At 44.2% G+C, this 19,443-nt stretch overlaps 2 protein-coding genes across 5 annotated transcripts in view; one reads left to right on the top strand and one right to left on the bottom strand.

Annotated features, from left to right (window-relative positions):
- Positions 1–431: 431 nt before the first annotated feature.
- Positions 432–11,741, bottom strand: LOC124418084. Its single transcript, XM_046943340.1, has 3 exons — positions 11,519–11,741; positions 9,838–10,222; positions 432–488 (listed from the first exon to the last, which is right to left on the bottom strand). The coding sequence occupies exons 1-3, from the start codon at positions 11,739–11,741 to the stop codon at positions 464–466; spliced, it is 633 nt and encodes a 210-aa protein (XP_046799296.1). The 3' UTR covers positions 432–463.
- CHST15 (carbohydrate sulfotransferase 15) overlaps positions 4,021–19,443 on the top strand; it is a 49,202-nt gene continuing 33,779 nt past the window's right edge. The window contains exons 1-3 of one of the 4 annotated variants that reach the window (XM_046943178.1): positions 4,021–4,160; positions 5,700–6,965; positions 7,190–7,532. The gene's annotated coding sequence lies outside the window, so the exon portion shown is untranslated. Of the gene's footprint in view, positions 4,161–5,699; positions 6,966–7,189; positions 7,533–10,086; positions 10,427–10,539; positions 11,266–19,443 lie in introns of those variants that run through there. The other 3 variants (XM_421811.8, XM_040702527.2, XM_040702528.2) reach the window with 3 other exon arrangements.

Raw genomic sequence — 19,443 nt, 5'->3', positions numbered from 1 at the left:
GCTTTTATCTCATTAATGACTTTGCACTAGTGCAAATGAAAATGATTATTAAGTTAACAGTAACCTTGATACAGGAAATAAAAATTCAGTGGTTATTTCCTTTCACAAATCAGTGTCGTTTCTCTGACTAAAAATATCTTCTCAGCCCCAATTCTTTCCCGAGACAGTTCTGCTGCCTATCAGCACCACAATGAATGAAGACACCATATGTGCATTTCTTCCAGTACGTATACAGGTCTTTAGGGGTTTGGTGTGAATACTAGCATATGGGTCAGGCTAACATTTCTTTTTTTTTTGATCCGGAATCAAAAAAGCAATGGTGTTACAGCAGACTTCCGAGACAGTTCTGCGTTGTCTCATCCAAACAGCTTTCCTTTTTCTTTCTGATTGCTCTTCCCTATGGATTGTGTGCCAGCAGAGCGTGAGGCCACCTTTGCTGCTGCCAGGATGTGTCAGACCACCTTCACTGCCCTGGTTTTGGTCCTGCTCTGTAAAATAAAGCAAAGCTGAGGTCGTGTCCTGGGCAAGTGCAAGCTTCCATGAGGGCTCAGACATTGTGTCAGAGGGGGATCTGAGAGCAAACAGCCAGCTCAGGTGGTGTGGGATATGTCCAACTGGCTGCATTGCTCCATCCCATCTGTGCAAGGCACAAGCACTTGGCCTGGCACAGCCTGGAGGCACTGGGATGGCTGCGATGTCCTTTTGGTCTCTGCAACTGCAGGAGCCGTGTCTGTGAGTTCTAGAGGTCGCGTTGCTTGGCATGAGTCACTGGGAGCTGTGGTCAAGGGGACAACACCCTGCAATTGCAAGCCATCAGAACAGAAAATTTTGTGGAAGCAAATGCATAGTGGCACTCATTAAGTGAGTCAAACAGATCATTAGGTCATCCTGTGTTCTTTAAATATAGTCACCTCCAAGTAAATCATCAAATACAGAGATTTTTGCTTTCGTGTATATTTCTCAAACGTTTTTTTTTCTGTTCAGGAGAAGGCTGAATTTAGCATTGAGAGCACGTCAAGCTGAACACCAAGGCTTTTTGCATGACTTTACTCCACTATAGACTGCGCTGACCTAAAAACCTCCTATAGGAGCAATTAATACCAAGCAGTAGTACGTTCCACAGCAGAGAGAATAATCTATTCTCAACAAATTGCTCTCAAACATATGGTACCTCCTTAGTCTGAAATGAGAGTTAAGCCGAAGTGCTGAATGTGCAGTCAGAAGGAAAAAAGATATTGCAAGATTTCAAACGCTAAGCATGGGTATCTTAAACTTAAAAACCAAGAGCTTATGTAAGCTTAAACCTTGAGATTTTTAAGTCTGCAAAATCTGATAATTTTAAAGTTATTGTCCTTCCTACGCTGAACCCTGTCACATTGCTCATTTGCTTTTATAGTTGGTGGACATTTTTATACACTAAGGCATAAATTTAACAGAATAAACACTGGTGTGAAATACTACAGATGGCAACTGTAGAGCAACCAAGCATTGGTTCTCACAGTGAATTTAACTTCAGAGTTTCTTGGCTTAACAGATGGCAAATGTCAAGCTTGATTTTGCATTAATATAGACTTCTTCAGCGTAAACTTTTGATGTAGGGAACTTGTGTTCAAATTCATAGAAAATCTGTGTTAAGTGGTGTCACTACATTACCCAAAATATTCACTTGTGGTAACAGCATCTCAGCTAAGAGTATATTTGTATGGATGTGCAACTCATCTCACATATTTGGGCATGGCTTTCCAGTTTGGTAGTTTCTGGGGTTTACAGTGGGATGGAGACTATCTACAAGCACCTGGTGGCAGAAGTTAGGAGAGATTTAAAATGGAGAACAGTTGATTGAACCTGTTAGCCTGGAACAGTGTGTTTCTCTATTTCTGATTTGTAAACGTAAAGAAGATGGTAAGAAGATGTGGCTGAATCACTATGGGATCCTCCAGTAATTCAATCAATGATCCCTGGAGAGCTTCATGAATGGCGTGAGAGCTTGACTGAGCTCTCAGCACAGCCCTGGCTTCTTGCACCATTGTGACAATGTCACTAGCCTTGGGTATAAATGAAATGTAGCTGAGTTTTACAGAAAAACATGGATTCTAGCATGTTTGTTCACCTTTCCACATTGGCATTGCCGATCTGTCTTTCTTCGCTGCTCTGATTTACAGCACTCCATAAAACGCCCACTAGGACCTCCCACGATTGTTATGTCAGAGTCATTTTTCTTTATTTTGTCTTGCTTTCAAGCCATCAGAAGCTGACAGTTTTAAGTATAAAAATGGATTGAATAAATTAATAATGGCCAGAGAGTATTGTGACTGCCAGAGGTGTGGAGGAAAGTGGCCAGGTTCTCAAACAGTGCGAGTAAATATGACAGTATAACCTTGGCAAGTTAATGCAGCATTGGCTGCCCATATCCAACATGATAATTTTACCATTCAGAAATACTCCAGGGAAATAAACATACTTCATGATTGCCAGGGAAGCCAAATCATTCTGAAACAGAATGATGATGAAAAGCAGAAAGTCTTGGTTCTTGAGCAAAGCACATTAGTATCTGGGACATGAAGCTAATTTGTAATACGATTTTAATTCATATAATCAGCACAAAGACTCTGAACACCGAAGTGAAGATTTTCTGAAATGAAGATTGATTTTTGTGCCAGTTCTTCTGTGTGAAACCAACAGAAACTGTAATTATTGTGGTCAAGAGTGAATATTTTAATGCCTTAATATCCAATAGTGTTTAACAGTGGACAGTTTGCCAATGCAACAAGAAAAAAGCAGTAGCGATGCAGGTTTTCCAAATCTGATCTCTCCATTGGTGCTCCTCTGCTCTCACTTTGAGGAGCGCTGGCTCAGTGTGTATCTCTGTCCTCAGTACTTCTGGGTAAGAGTCGGAAAATCATTAAGGCTGAAAAAGACCTTTCTGATCCTCGAGTCCAATCCCGACCCCCTGCCATGCTCTCTGACCATATACCTCAGTGCCACATCTCCATGGTTGCTGACCACCTCCCAGGATGGGCACTCTATCGCCTCCCTGGGCATCCAAGTGTTTCATACAACCTGCGAAGTAAAGCTTGACGTCAGTATTTCACTTTTCACCAAAAGCTCTCAAAGCTCTTTTCAAAGCTAATTAAGGTTCACATTACCTTTAAGAATGGGGCAGATATCCTCATGACAAGAAGAATAAGGATGGGAGAGGCAAACTGACCTACTCAATGTCACACGGTTTCAGTCTTGAGACTGAAACACAAAGAGCTCGATTCTTGGTAGTTTGCTGTAACCACTAATGAATAATAATGACTGACCATATTGATAATTAATAGCACTTTCACCGTGCTTAGCACAGTTAAAGTGCTGTTGAAATACTAATTCATTCACCCTCTCTGATCGCTGAGGGTATGTAAGAGCTTCATCCTTCAACTCGCTCAGCTTTGCACACATGGGAGACCACTGAGTTAATCAGTGGAAAGCTGAGCGTGGAAGTGATTGAAGGATGAGAAATGAGAGAGCATGCTCACATTGTTTGGCACAGACTGAAGAGTCTGATGTTGAGGTGCTTGAGTTAAGAACTTACCATCAGCAGAGAGAAGCAGGCCCCATCAGATGGCCATTCAAAGCATCTGAATGAGGAGCTATTTCTCTCTGCTGAGCACCCAGCAGTAGAAGTCTTGAGAAGACGTGTGAATACTCTCTCTTAAGTGCTGATTATTGTTCCCAATTTGCAGGCGGGTGAACTGGAAAGGACGGGACTGTGCCAGACGAGGTGAACTGCCTGCAGTGGGGAGGCTCCCTCCTGCCCCTGGAAATGCGGATGAGAAAATAGAACACAAAGATGAACAAACCTCAGGGGAACATGTTCAGGCTGTAAAAATACTGACGCAGTATCAAGATATCTGGAAGCACTCTTGGAATACCCTGTGAGTCATGGGCGCTGTATATTACATGGTCAACGCTTATTCAACAAAAGTAATTTCTCATGTGAGACCACGGGAATCAGAGAAATTGGCTTTGCACCAAGGTGCCTGATTCAGCAAGATGTTACCAGCGCAGAGGCTCTGCTGCTGTGCTCCAGCTTTTAAACACCGGGAGAGGGGAAGTAATCAGCACGAGGAGAAAACAGGAGATCCCTTACAGCTCTGTGCATGGCAGTTTTTAACTCTGTGAGTATAAACTCATCAGTGCAAAATATGCGGTAGGAATAGGTAATATACACACGGGACTCATCCCTCCCATGCTGTTTCTTTGTATGATGCGGACTGAATGCTGCCTCCCTGTTTTCTGCCACCTCTGGCACTCCCCCTGAAGTCAAAATTCTGTTGCAGTGACGGCAGTCATTAAAAATGATGAGATAAGAAAATGTTTACTAGTTTTATCGTTGCAGATGTACTGGAAGAATGATTGCACGTCAGAATGGCTCTGTAATGAAGCCTGACTTAGGGGGAAAAGGAGGCAGAAAAAAAAGGCAGAAAACAAAAGGAATATTCTTTTTTTCCTGAAATTAGCAGAGAGAATTACACTTGGAGAAAACATTTTTCAGTATGTCAGCAAGGAGGGATGTGGTTTATCTTCGTAATAGTGGTTTTCATTACTTTGAAGGTAAAGACAGCCGATCCAGCTCGGTGTTTTTCACAGCATGTCTAGCAAGTTAAATTACTTTATTTGTGTACACAAAATGAAGGCAAACACAGTATAGTGTGCTGGGAGCATTGCTCTGCAGCTAGATGGGGTCAGGGTCCCTCATCCGGCCTGGAGGGAAGGAAGCATGGCATGAGTTGCTGCTGCACAACCAAACCCTCTTCTAAAGGGTCTGACCTCACACATTGACCTCATCGTGACTTCAGGCCTATGGGAGCAGCGCTGACCGTGCCGTTCCCTGCACCCGTCAACGTCAGGGGGTGCTGCCTGAGGATGAAACCAGAGCCTGCAAAAGCATTGAGAGGCCTCAGCCCACGGTTGGGCTCCACGTTTTGGTCCCTCTAACCTCACTGCAGCCAGTTTGCAGTGTCTTGCCAGCTCTGAGCACCTCCCGGATCCCCTCTCATACAGGCATGGGATTTGCTCTTCATATATAGGATTTCTATTGCAGCAAATGACAAGTCCATAGAGTGACCACGTTCCCCAAGTACTCCAGTTAACAAAACAACCCTGGTAACTGAAATATTTACATATCATGGCTAAACAAAACAGTCGTTCACATTTCATTATCTTTTTTTTTTTTTTTTTTCCCCAAGCAATATAAAGTGTTTATTCAGAATGTGAATAATTCTTAAGATGCATGCAGGCATGTATGGCCTGATTTTTGGGCAGTCCTGTGTGGAGCTAGGAGTTGGACTCAATGATCCTTACAGGTCTCTTCCGACTCGGGAAATTCTGTAATTCTATGATTCTATGACTGCATGTTTATTAAATGCGCATTAGATTCATGCCACAATCTTTTTTCAATGCTGAAGGTGCTGTTGAGGTTGGGGTTTTGGATGGAACCTACCTTTAGGCATCAACAGATAGTGAAGGGGGAAAGAATAGGGTATGCAGACTTACTACATTTATTAGATGGATAACTTCTTATAAAACACGGTGAATCTGATTTTTATTGAGGCGGAATGGTCAACGTTAGCTGAGGAAATAAGAGAGACGTAGAATTCAAATACTGGTTAGAGTATGAACCTGATCAAATTTTAAATGTTTCATTTTGAATGCAGGAGCTGGAGGAGGAATAATACATGACACGGAAGGAGAAATGCTGGGCACTGGAGTGCACACAGAACGTCCCAGCGACCTCCAATTCCCTGCCAAAGGCACAGGGGTGAAAGACGTGGATTTTATCATGTTCCTGGAGAGAGACATCTTAAATATATGAAGCAGAGGAGAAAAGATTACTGCAGCACAAAGCAACACTCTTCCCTCCTCACTCACAAAAGCCATAGGCAACAATTGAGCCGTGCACATGGGAAGGTTTATTTTCTTCATGAAAACGAGTGATTTAAATAAGAGCCAGAACCAGCCAAATGCTGAGCCCCTTGGCTGCCAGCTCACATGGATGTACCGTGGCTGTGAAGAGCCCTTGGTTGGTGCCACACACTTGAGAGGAGGAGCAATGCAAATTGGCACACGTGAGCTCTTTCTGGTGCCAATTGGAACCCATCTCCACTTTCTTCTAAATCCCAACTCCTCGCTCGTATTCTTTTAGAGGATCACAGAGCACTGAGCACGGAGCTGAAAAGCTTCGCCTGCCCTAGGAGCTAAAGGCACATATTTCCAAAAGCAGCAGGCTGCAACCAGCTCCAAGCCCTCTTGTTGCATGCAGAGCCACAAAAGCATTATGGTAACTCTGAGCACTGAACCATTTAAAATCTATTTTAATTGATTTCTGGCTACTTTGTGATTCCAGCATGTTGTTAGATGAGTGGTAGATAAAAGTAGCAGGAGGTAACAACTTCTGTGGGGAGATCATGCCTAAAATACGGCGTTCAACTCTGGGTACCTCATTGCCAGAGAGATGCAGACAAATTGGAAAGAATTCATAGAAGAGCATTAAAAATGATTAAGGGTCTGAAGAGACTGAGTTATGAGCGAAGATTAAAGGAACTTAATATGAATCACTTGGCTAAATGATGACTAAGAGGGAAACGATACCCTTCAACAAGTACTTGGAGGGCATAAATATCACAAATAAAAAGGAATTATTTAGGGCTCTGAAGGACATACCACTTGGGATAAAAGGATGGTGTTAGGCAAAGGGAAACTGGCTCTGAACATACATCGTTAAAGTCTAACAGGCCATTTATGGGAAACTAAATCCCGACACATTTATCTAACCCTGCTGCAGTGTTAATTTTTGCCTATGATAGCAAAAGAAATCCCATTGTCTTCAGTTAGATGCAGTCCAAGGTTGTATGGGAAAGAGGCATCGCTCCCAATGGCAAGTTGGGAAAACAGCAAAGAAGAAACATTCAGAGCTTTTGAAGGTTGGTATACCCTTTACCCAGCTCCAAAGGATGTAAAAGACATGAAACCAGTGATCTGAATTTTAAGAATGTGTCTGTTGCCAGGATACCATGGGGAAAATAAAAGTAATAACGCATTTCTTTACAACATACACATTCCATTAATTCCGGTGAGAGCTGGACCAATATTTTAATGGGAAAACTGTTCACAAGGAAGAGTAAATCTTTCTCTAATTTTCTCTTAGAGCCACTGTGCAGCTGGAAGAAGTGCCAAAAGGGAAGAAATGCCACGGTGTGGCAGCCCTGACCCCAGCCTGTCTTAGAAAGCAGCTGTGCATTGAGCAGGATTGAATATCAGCAAGAAATCGGACTTGGCCATGCCTTGATCAGCAGAGCGGATCAGAGGGACAGCGCTGTGATTCCTAAAACTGCTACCACGTATATCTACATACATCACCTTGTGGTTCTTTGGGCTTACTGCATGGAAACTGCCCGGCTGCAGCCAGAGGTCCCCACCCAGGGGGCAATCCCAACCTGACAGCTCCTGCAGATCGGGGCTCTCAGCCTTTCTCACTGCAGACACCCAAGGTCAGGGGATGGGCTCTGAGTGCCTGATGGAGCTGTGGGCATCCCTGTGCATTGCAGGGGGTTGGACTAGATGGCTTTTAGAGGTCCCTTCCAACTCAACCATGGCTTGAGAAAGGCTTTGGAAACTGTGCCTGGGGGAGGGAGGTCATGGGAAAAGGGCTGCCCCAAGAGCTGCAGGAGGAGGAAGCAAAAGCCTCTGGGGTGGTAATGGGCAATGAACTTCTCCATTCAGTGCATGAGGCACAGAGCAGAAAAATCAACATTTCTGCCTCTCTTTGCAAGGTGCTGACAGTACAGTGCAGCCCATTTCCCCAGATTAGTATCCCATCAAAACTGTGCTCTGAGGACACATTCCAACTGGTTTATCACAAAGTTACATCTGGCTGTAAATGTGCAGCTCTGCTGTGGGCAAACCCAGCCAGTGAGCCTCTCGTCCAGGCCTCTGCCCCCAGCACAGTCAGCAGCTTGTGATGACAATGGGGAAGGACTGCCTTGCCTTAAAAAAATCACCTTTCACCTTCATACATGTGCACTCCCAGCTGTACTTTTCAATGGGAAAGAGGGCTGTCCCACCTTTTTCTTCCAGATAAGCTTGCTCAGAGCTAAGGTATATGTTTAAACTTGTTTGAGAAGTGGGGTGATCCTCTGTGTTGCAGGGTGAGCGTGGAAAGCAGCAGAAATCACATGAACAGAGGCGGAGATCAGGAGGTTTTGTTTTATGAAAACCAACCTTGATGGAGACGATGTTCCTATGATGTCTCTATTGAAATCTGTATTGGAATTGAAGGGAGAATGTGGCACTGAGGGTCACGGTCAGTGGGCATGGTGGGGATGGGTTGGGGTTGGGCTTGATAGTCTTAGAGGTCTTTTCCAACCTCGGTGCTTCTGTGATTCTATGATCTTGAATCATGAGAATCAAAGCCCAGGCTTGGCTGTATAAATTATTTATTCTAACTGCTCTTTTTTTTTTCCTAGTATAATTGTCTGCAATAACATAATTAGTTGCTGGAGAGTGACTCACGATGCCCAAACATGTTGGATTTCCCTCTCCACCTCACTAGATAGCATTGAAAACACACTGTGAAAAGACAACCTTCAGGTACCATCTGGGACACTGTGGACGCTGCAGGGAAACGTTGACTCCAGGTGGCTGTCAGTAGGGAATAGCACTACCGAGCATTCCCCAAGGAACAAAGATTTGGTTTTCCTGACGTTTCTTTGAAACTGTTTAAAATACATAAAAAGGAAGGAAGGGAGTATAATTAGGTAGTGATATGGCTGCGTGGAATTGCAGTTCAGAGCATCTCACGAGGCCTAAAAAGGCCATGAAGGGCAGCATGTTCAACCCAAGGCAGGAATGTGGGGTGTGTGTGAACATTCCCAAAGTCACAGGTTTCCCTCAGTCAGCTGTTCTGCTCTGGGAGGATTTTACAATGAAGAATCAGTGAGATTCCAACATGACCCGAGCAGAGGTTCTCTGATCCATCCTGAGCTCACATACACCCCAGGGAAGGAAATCTGTGGATGTGTGTTTTTAAGTCCATCCCTTAATTATCTACATGTGGTCTCACAGGTGTATAATCAATCACCCATTGGAAATTCTTAACCTGCTTGGCTCCAAATCCTAAGTATACTTTAGAAGGCTTTGTTTAGTGTTTTACTATTGCATTATATATGGTTTCCCATACTATTAAATTTGTATTTTACTGTGATTACTATGGTTTCACTTCAAAGGATATTCCCACAAATAGATGTTTTAGATGCTTCTCATGGTTATAACCAATGCTGGTTGGAAATCCTTGTCCCAAAATGCAGTATTTTCACCTTTAGCTCACGCTTCATTACATCAACTTGTTGGCAGTAACACTGCTGAGCATTAAGTGTGTGGATTGAAACCTATCCGAGGCTTCATGCAGTGTCAGGAGGGCAGTGCAGAGGGCTGCACACACACACACCAGCTGCACACGTTGGGGTGAGAGCTGTGTGAAGCAGCATGTTGTGTCCCAGAAGGTACATGCACGTGTTATGTGGATGGTTTAATAAACGGGCTGTGCATTCGCATAAACAGGTCTATGTACACACGGCAGGGTCCTCTCTACGGAGAACGAACGCTGTACTCACTGAGTACTGGCTTCTGGCTCCTTAGTCAGTGTTAGTGAGGAATTCATTACAAAACTGACGATGGCGGTACTGCGAGGAGGGATGGGGACCCGAGACGAGCCGCGTCCCTCCTCGGCTCTACCTCTCCCTGTCCCTCTCCCCCCCGCCACGCTCTGCGATGCCGCCTTCCCCCCCTACCCCACACCGTTTGCTCGGGAGGGACGGAATTTCCTGCGGGATCCCTCGGGAAAAGCCCATCTCCTTCGGAACGCTTCCTCCTGCCGGGTCGGAGCGCGTATATGCGTGTGTATATTTAGGGGGGGAGGCACTGCTGGGGACCTCCTCCCCCGCGGAGCAGAGCACGCCTCCTCCCGGGCTGCGCAGCGCGGCCGAGGGGTGGTACGGGGCTGCTCCCTCCCTCCCTCTTTTTCTTCCTCCCTCCTCCCCCTCCCGCAGGGCAGAGACGGCGGGCGCAGCGCGGATGGGCGGACGGAGCGAGCTGCGGGCGCGCCTCCCGGCTGCGGGCAGGCGGAGCGGGAGGAGCAGGAGGTAGGAGATCCCCGCCGGGTTCGAGGCTCCTTGGGCCGCCTCTCCTCAAGTTTGGGAGGCAGCGGGGACTTTGCGGGAAGTTGGAAGCACGCAGCCCGCACCGCGGAGCCCCGAGGGGGCGGCCCCGGGGGTGCGGTGCTGCCGCCGCCACCCGGAGTCACCGCGGGCTCGGAGCGAAGCGTGCCGGTACCCCTCGTAACCCCCCGCCCTGGGAAACGGGGTCTGGGAGCGTCCCCCCACCGCGGGTGGGTGCTGGGGGAATCCGGGGGGGGGGATGTGCTCGCACGTGGGGCGCGGGGAATGGGGTTTGCCGAAGGGATGGTGACAAGGATAATGGGATTTGCTTTGGGAACGGTGCGAAGATAATGGGATTTGCTTTGGGGATGGTGACAAAGATTCGCTGTCGGCTCCCCGCTGATCGTGCCGGGGAAGCGCTGTGCCGGTTGCTGAGGTTTGGGAGAGCGGCTGCATGAGGGTTGCATCCCATTCGGGCAGCGCGTTTCTGGAATGCAGCTACGGATGGATGTTGCCATTCACCGCTGCGTATTTTTGGGTGAAGAGGGGTATTTCTTAAATGCAAGCTGTTGGCTGGTAAAAAAAAATAGCTTCCTGCGTGTGTCTGCCGAGAGTGCAGCCAGGGTTTGGGGATGGGTTATGATGGCGAGAGGGTCTTCAGCAACAATTCTCCATCTGAACTTTGTCGATGTCATAAAGGGTGAGTTGCTGGGGGTTGGTTGGTTGTGTTCCTGCGGCTGCTTCATTGTAACACTACTCTGCAGTGCCTTGGGATGATAGAGCAGGATGGCGGAGTTTAGTTCTTAGATGACGCATCTCAACGCTGACCAAACTTTCAGATATGGAAACGTGATATTTTTTTCATTGTATTCTATGGTTTTTGGCCTAAAGGTGTCTTCCTACTGATTTATTTGCATGTGACATAAGGAAAGTTTCGCTTCTTGAAAATCGTGAGCATCCGGAGAACCAACGTATGCCTTTTGTGTGTAGTGAGCAAGAAAAGAGCAGAGCGCTCAGCTGAGCAGATTGCATGTTAGAACTCCAAGTTTGCTGGAGCTGGTCGTGAAGGGTAAATATTTTTAAGGTCTTACTGAAAATGTTATGTGCTCACGGGTGTAAGCAGATGCCTAGACGAACAGCGTTGCACTTCATGCTAACTGGAGAATGCTTGATCTCTGGCAAGAAGGGAAATTTCCACTAGTGAGATGTCACAGCATCTCTGTGAGTCTGTGTGGATAGTTTATATCATTGCTATTCATATAAATTGATACAAGAATTTCATATGTAGAGACACGCACACATATATAAATATATACACATACTCACTCTTAAACAGTAAATACTGATGAAATAGCTGTCCCAGAGCTTCTCTCTGGTAGCAATCAAAATGTTGTCCCACATCATCTGTTCTGGTGGTTGGCGACCCTGCACGTAGCAGGGACGTTGAAACTCTGTGATCGTTGTGGTCCTTTTCAACCCAGGCCATTCCATGATCTCTTGGCCTGAGAGCTCCTCTGCTGCTGGTGCCATCCCACTGTTGGGCATTGAGTCAAAGTATTCATCTGGCTCTTCGTGTGCCACCAGGAACTAAATCAATTTGAATGCAGAAAGGATGAAACTACCTCTGTGGAGATTTAGTAGGGAAACTAATTCATGGTTTTTTTTCCCCTTTAAATGGCACTTAGATCCTGTGCCTGCAAGTGCAGCCAACGTGCAGTTCTGAAATCAATAACAAAACAGTTTTATGGTTCAAATTTTGTAATAGGGAGACTAATCTCAAATTCAGAGTGCTGTATTTGAGGGTCTGGAACAGGAGCATGATGAAACAGTGGAGATTTGCATGACAAAACACTTAATTCCACTAATGCAGTGGAAGACAGTAATGGATTTTATCTTCTTTGCTAAACAAAAAGGAGTTATCTGGGAACTCCAAATGAGCAGGTTGGAGCAGGCCCTGGTGTTTGGATTATTTTGTGTGGCTGAAGTGGAAGGATAAAGTTATATAATCCACTCGCAGCATTAGCAAGGATGGGATTATGTGGGCATAATCAAAGAGAGGCAAATAAGATCCCGCTGATATTTTAACGCTATTTTAAGCAACGCAGACACTGTGCTATTTGTACCTGGAGGCAGCGTGATTTGGGAGCTGTCTTCTTAAAGTACAGAATATTGCTCTGTAGTTACTGGCTCGGATGGATTGATTTGCTAGAAACAGACCGGTAACTATTAAATTAATATAATCTGAAACACATGGCAGGTTTTTATGGTGGGAAAAATGGAAGTGGCTGGGAAGTGATAGGCCCTCTGGACAAAGTAAATACACTCGTGCAGAAATGGTCGCCAATTGGGATGAACAATTCTAATACTGATTGCTAAATCATTATTTTGTGATTTATCCTCTGTGCTAATGACCTCCCAGTGCCTGCCAGCACCCCATAACAGTCTCAGACCTTGGTGAAGTGTCACAGAGGGTGATTTTAGCTTTTCTGGGCTGGTAGCAGACACCTGTGGCAGGAGCTGTATGAGAACCAGGTGCTTCAATAGGTGCTTCAATAGAGATGGTAGCCCAGGTGATTTCAGTGGGCATTGTTTTCAATAATGGAACATGTCCCAGCACTCCCCAATTGTTATTTAGTTGGGTGGGTGGCAGCAAGCTCCCAACATTCATGGAGCATTGTTGATTATAATACTACGTCCCCGTCACCATGTAAGGTTTTCTTTTTTAATTAAAGTCTCTCCCCTGCTTGGATAGGGGGATCCTTCTCATTATTAAAAAAAATTTCCGTTGTTCAAAGATGCAGCATATTACTTGTGTGTGTGTATATATATATATATATTGGTTTTGTATATACATGTTTAAGCGGACTGGTAGTGATAGGTCAAGGGGGAATGGTTTTAAACTAAGACAGGGGAGGTTTAGGTTAGATATGAGGAGGAAGTTTTTCACCCAGAGGGTGGTGACGCACTGAACAGGTTGCCCAAGGAGGCTGTGGATGCCCCATCCCTGGAGGCATTCCAGGCTGGATGTGGCTCTGAGCAGCCTGGTCTGCTGGTTGGTGACCCTGCACATAGCAGGGGGTTGGAACTGGATGAGCATTGTGGTCCTTTTCAACCCAGGCCATTCTGTGATATTAAGAAGCTGTAACTCAGCACTGTGTTACCTTTACATTTTGTGTTCTAAACGTTGTTCAGACGCTTTCCTTAGGGAGAGGCAGCAGCTAATGTTACCCAAATGGCATACTGACTCAGGGAGCTGCAACATCCAGCTGTGCTGCTGTTTCACTACTGATGCATTGCTCAGGCAAAGAGAGCCATGGCTTAAATAGGTGCCAATATACTCCTTCTACCTCCTAGGTCTTAATTACACCTGCAGTTACTCTATTCTTAAGGGCTATGTATCCTGCAAGGAAATGTGCTGTTAAATCACTCAGTGCTGCTCTGAAAACTCAGGTGATGTGAATTGCCCTATTTCCAACAACTTTACAGGAGTTTACAGGAGCCTCCCCTGGCTTGAGCTGGGCTCCCTAATTGCTTTTTTCAGGCTCAGTTCTCCCACACCCCACCCATTTTCCTCCTTACCTTGCATTCCCACCACATTTCTTGGCTGAAGAATGCAAACCACGGTGGAAAAATAAGGTAAGTTTCCAATAAAAGAGCAGATTTTTCAGTGCTTTCCCCCACAAATTAGTATTATTTATTTATGCAATTAGTGGAGTGCAGCGTTGTTGTTTTTTAACTGAAGAATTGCGGTGCCAGATTGGAGTCTAAATACAGCTATTCACACGAGGGGATGGGATCTGTAAGCTCCCACAGGCTCTTATCTCAAAGCAGCCTGAATTACACTGATCTCCTCACTTTTACTGCACTCTCGCTAAAACTGCCCTGTTGTGCATAGCATTGTTGACCTGCTCCCTTAAAAATATGTTGGGCTGCCTGTGTGTATCTAACAGAAAGCACGCTGTGTGCTCAGCCACACTGGCTGTTTGTCTGTACGACCTTTCCATTTGTGTTTCTGATCTGAAGGACATGATTACAATTCTACCCCAGTTGCTTGGTTTGGTTTTAACACGCGAGGGAGAGGGGAAGGCTCATGAGGAGCTGGAGAGCAGCAGACGTGCTGCAATGGGAGCTCTGTAATCCTTTGATTACACAGCTGTGCCTGACATGCCACTAAACAGCACTTTAGGGGCAAGCAGTTAATGTAGCTTTGCTGTGGAATATTTATTGATTTATGTTACACCTGGCTTCCAGCAGCTGTTGGATGTGGCTTGCAAATGCGAGTTGGAGGAGCATGGCATCCTTGTTAAGAGGCAAACAGGTGAGGTGCTTGGTGCCTAGAAAGAAGAAACACTTCAAATGAAGTCTAGTTGGGTAGCAATGGCTGACTGTGGCTGCACACTGGAGTCAGTGGTTTGACAACACCAGCCCATAGCCTCTTCCTGTTTCTGGACCCAGATGAGTAGTAGGGAAATGCCACAGGCTTTAGAATTTCATGCTAAGATGGAAGTGAAAGATAGAAAGACATAATATCTAATATGGTACCCACAATTTGGTAGAATAAAGCACTGTGACCCTTCCCCAGACTGAAAATGCTCTGCAGAGTCCTTCTGGTAGCCCCAATCCAAGTGCAGCTTAGGGCTTTCAATCCATCCCCTGGAAGCAATCTAAAATGCAGGAGTCAGTGTAGATTCTGGATTGCAGACCCTTAAATTGAGCATTTGAGCGCAGTGTTAACTGTGCGGTGCCTAAGCTAGGATGTAATGATCTATGAATACCAGAATTTATTCTTCCAAAAAAGAAAGACTGGTATAGCCGGGAGGTCTGACTGTGTGAAGCAAGGAATGGAAGGAAGTTGAGAGGGATCATTTAATATTAGGAATATTTATCATGTAATGAGATGGGCTTGCCTGCAAGGCCAGCTCTTCCCTAGGAAGCTTCATCCATTGAAAAGTCTTTTAAAAGTCTTAAAGCCAATACTTCTTTTGCAGGGCCATCATATGGCTTATCTAGTACTCCTTTCCAACCTCTTGGACTTTGGCTACTTGTTAGATCAGAAATCTATCTTCCAACAGACATAGAAAGATATTAAACAGATAATGCGAAGTAGACATCGTTAATGTTAAATAAGTAAAATAGAAATCTAAAATTTCTAAGACGATTAAGCAACATCCAAAGCTCAGTTCTTCATAGATCTGTTTCACAGTGGGATGCCAAGGGTTGTGCTCTTCTTCCCTCTGCAGTCATGGTTAGCACATTTGTAGACTACTGCTTTGGCTTGATTGCTGAGATTTTAGAAAATTGCTTGGGGTCATTTCTGTAAAGCATTTTTGGATGCTGTTTTTTGAAGTGGAAGAGGGGCAGGCTGCATGTGTACATCAGGCTTTGAGTACATGCAGAGCTGATGGCAGGTCAACTCCACAAAAGAGGATGGGTTCATGCTCTGCAGCTGTGCTTCAGGATTAGGAACTTCTTGCTAGTTTGCTGGTTCTCTGGAATTTTAACCATGATATTTGGATAATAGCTTTGCATTTATTGCAAGTGCAGAGCTCAGATAAGGTGACTGAGTTTCACTAGGTGAAAAGCTACCAAGAGCTGCGGCTGTCTCCCTGTGTAAAAGGACAGAAACTTGTTCTTGAGCACTTCAGCATTGACTACTACAGCTTCGGGCCTTGAACAACTCGTTGGACCTATTCATAAGGAAAATAACTTAGATGAAAAAAGAAATCATAAATTATAGAGCTATGAAAACAGTATCTCAGGTTGAGGATTAACTTGCCTGAGGAAGAGATAAGAATAAATCAGAATGAAACCACTATTGCTCTTGACATTCAGTATTAGAATTACTTTGCAAAGCTATTTATGTCAGCTTTAAAACAGTTTGAACAAGAAATGAGATGTGAGAGGTGAGCAGAAGGAAACGGTGGTTCTTAAGCTCATTGCTCTCATTACAGGAGGGAGGAAAAATTGATTTGTCGAACATCAGGCTATTTAAATACTGAAGCATTTAACTCTTCAGAGGAGATACTTGAAACGTTGCTAAGAAAAGCAACCAAATAAAAAATGTTCAGTGTAGTAAAATGGAATGTATATACATTGGTATCCATGGAAATCCCACATGGGTTTCTCTTGCATTGGGGTTGGTCCGGAGCAGCTCAGCTCTTGATGTTCAATGAGGGGCATGGTGTTAGTGGGCATGATAGTGATAAGTTGATGTTTGGACTTGGCTGTCTTGGTGATTTATGATTCTGTGATGTAAGGGAAACCAGAATTTGGCTCTTCCAAACTGCGGGCGATGGAAATATTTTCCAGTTGATTTGGAGATGTTTAGTATTGACTCTGTGACTCGGGAGTGGATTGGAGTATTCTCTGGGGCCCTTTAGCGCTGCTAGAAAGTGACTATAAGGAATCTTTAGCTGAAGTCTCCACTGCCGTTTTTATTTATTATTTTGTCTTTTTTAAACAGGTTTCAGTAACTCTTTGGGTAAGGTATTCTTCCTAGGTGGCTTCAAGTCATCTGCTACTTATTTCTGCCTACAGCTTTAAAAAAAACCAACAAAAAACAGTATTCTTGGTGTTTGAAATAACAGTTTCTATGTTGCAGTAACTTCTTCTTGGTGTAATACAGTGGAATGCATAAAAAGCCTCTGCTGTGATTTAATAGCTTTGTCTTTTAATAGTAGCCATTAAGTGGGTGTAGTAATCTCCAGTTTTGTAGTTTTTCATCTTGCTATACTGCTACACTGGATAATAAATGACAGAAATACTGAAAAATGTACTTTGAAAATACATGTAACCATGTAAAAATACCAACAATGGCTTTTGTTGGACTATTGTATTCCGAGATACTTTGCCAAGGCTTCTCAGTATTAGAAATTAAAGTGAAATTTTATGCATGTGCATTAAAACCACTTGCTTGTTACTGAAACAAGACTCTCCCAACCATAATCCCTAAAAATGTAACATTGCAATATTTTAATAATTCTATTTGTGTATCTTTGAAGGTAACAAATAATTCTGCAATAACCAGTATCATTAAGCTCCGTTTAACAACAAATTACAGGGTTTCAAATTAGGTAATATAAATGCTGTGCTCATTCCAGCACAGCAGTTCTCAGGATAAACTTCTGGCTTCATTGAAATCAATGAAAACTCTTCCTGCTGACTTAATCATGTCAGGATTTAAAAAATAAAAATAAATAGAAATGAGGTCTCATAAAGTTTTCTGGATGAGTTGCTGGAGCTGGAATCGTGCAGCTGTAGATATCTGTGCATGTGTTCCTTAGTTCAGCTGGGAAGCCTGAAGGCAGAAGTGATGTATGCTGGGGTTGAGAGCACATGGAAGGGGATGATGCTTTCATTTGATAACGCCACCACTGCTCTATTATTTCATAGAATCAGAGAATGTCCTCAGCTGGAAGGGACCCATAAGGTTCACTGAGGCCAACCCCTGGCTCCAAACACGACCACCCAAAATCCAAACCCCGTGTCTGAGAGCATTGTCCCAGTGCTCCCTGAGCTCTGGCAGCAAGGGGATGTGTCCTCTACCCTGGGGGGCTGTTCTGTGTCCACCGCCCTCTGGGGCACAGCTTTTTCCCATCCCCCAGTGTTACCCTCTCCTGATGCAGCTCCATGCCAGAGGTCCCCTTTTTTGATACCGTGGAGTTGGTTGTGTGGGTTTCAGGTCTAAGGGAAGTTGAGTGTGCAGATGAACTTCCCTGCTGTGGATATTTAGGCCCTCAAAGTGATGGTAACCCTCAGAATCTACCTCTTTATTTAGACTATCACATTGTGTGGATAGGAATTCAGCCTTTTGCACTGGGGCAGCACTCAGGAATGGTCTTAGGGCCATTTTTAGCATTGTCCTTTTGGCACCAAGGATTTTTTAGGTAGCAATTGAATAGGAGGAAGGAATTAATTTGTTTTAGTGATGTCAAATTGAGAACCAAGTTCCTCCTAGCACATCCATCGAAGAACGCTCAGTGGCTCTGGATTTAGCCTGCCATCCGCTTTACTCTGCAGAGATAATTTTGAACTTCCTTTGCTGATAAATATTTAGACTCTGTTTATATTCCATCTGATTCTTTGCTAGATAGTGCTTACAGACTTTTTTTTTCCTGTAAATACTTACTACTGGAGAGATTGGTATCACAAGATTTGAGAGTGTGCTGATGGCAGTTTTGTAATTTTAACCATAGCTGGCCACGTCTTTGCTGATTATCCAAGAGAGGCTTATTTTCTAAAAGGAAACGATGTTTCTGGCTGCAGGAGTTGGAAGGGCAGCTCTAATTGCTTCACCTGCAGTGCAGGCGTAGGTGCAGAGGGCAAGAATGGATTAGATGGGACTGTTGCTGAGGATTGAGAAGAGATGAAGGAAAGACTTCCAGGTTTGTTCAAGGTTTGGTTACCAGCATGTTGCTGAACTGAACCCAGCATAAAAATCACACCCATTTCTTTTGGTCTTAAAGTTAGCAATCTAAAATCTAACAACCTGGAGAAATCTAAGCTAATATTCATTAATTTGAGTGCCTGAAGAATTTCCTTCTCAGAACTGTGTGTGTGCAGCCTTTCCTTATGTCCCGGCTCTGTGATGTGCACTGGGGTAGCTTGGCTAAACCTCAGTGCTGTTTTGCCATGCTTTGCTAATTCCTTTTTGGAATCCTGTTCCTCCTGATGCAAATGTGACAACCCCACTTTAATTAGCTAACAGCAGTTGTCACTGTTGCTGGAGATCACAGTAAATGAGAGTCTTAGAAGTATCTATGTCGAAATAAATAAATAAAACATCTAAGAAGTTTCACAGCTTTACTAGGAAGCAATAAACTTAACCAAAATGGTTAACAGCGTTGCAATGACTTGTCGACTTAAATTACAGCCTGTAGCCACCAGATGTCACTTAGTTTGTGCGCTGTGTTGGGGAGAAATACGTCCCCGTGTGTAGAAGATTACAAAAAGAAAAATAGCAGTGTGCTCTAAATGGGTTTGTTCCTGTTTGTACTCATAATTGGCAAGTTGCCTTCCTTAATAAATATTTTCATCTTAAAATAGATTGTATGGCCCTGTTTCTCACAGACAAGATAGACATTGCATTTTTTATGAGCTTTAAATGTCAGCAGTGACATTTTGAATTCTAATCCTTAAAAGCATAATTAATAGGCTTACTGAATTTTCAGAAGGATGAATGTAGGTTTTATGGAAAGGACATTTTTTTTATTATGAGCTGCACAATCATTAAAGATGCTTTAACCAG

This window comes from Gallus gallus, chromosome 6 (assembly GCF_016699485.2).
Source record: "Gallus gallus isolate bGalGal1 chromosome 6, bGalGal1.mat.broiler.GRCg7b, whole genome shotgun sequence".
In the NCBI taxonomy this organism is placed as follows: domain Eukaryota; kingdom Metazoa; phylum Chordata; class Aves; order Galliformes; family Phasianidae; genus Gallus; species Gallus gallus.
Note: the sequence above shows the minus strand (reverse complement) of the source record. Positions and strands in the feature narration are given on the sequence as shown.

Bases quoted from the DNA above. Each gene is read 5' to 3' on its own strand.
- LOC124418084 (XM_046943340.1), bottom strand. From the start codon at position 11,741: ATGCCCAACAGTGGGATGGCACCAGCAGCAGAGGAGCTCTCAGGCCAA. The intron at 10,223-11,518 runs GTATGTGTATAT...AAACTTGAGGAG, and splicing joins TATTTACTGTTTAAGAGTGA to AGGCGGCCCAAGGAGCCTCG. The intron at 489-9,837 runs GTGTGGGGTAGG...TTTATTTTACAG, and splicing joins CCGTCCCTCCCGAGCAAACG to AGCAGGACCAAAACCAGGGC.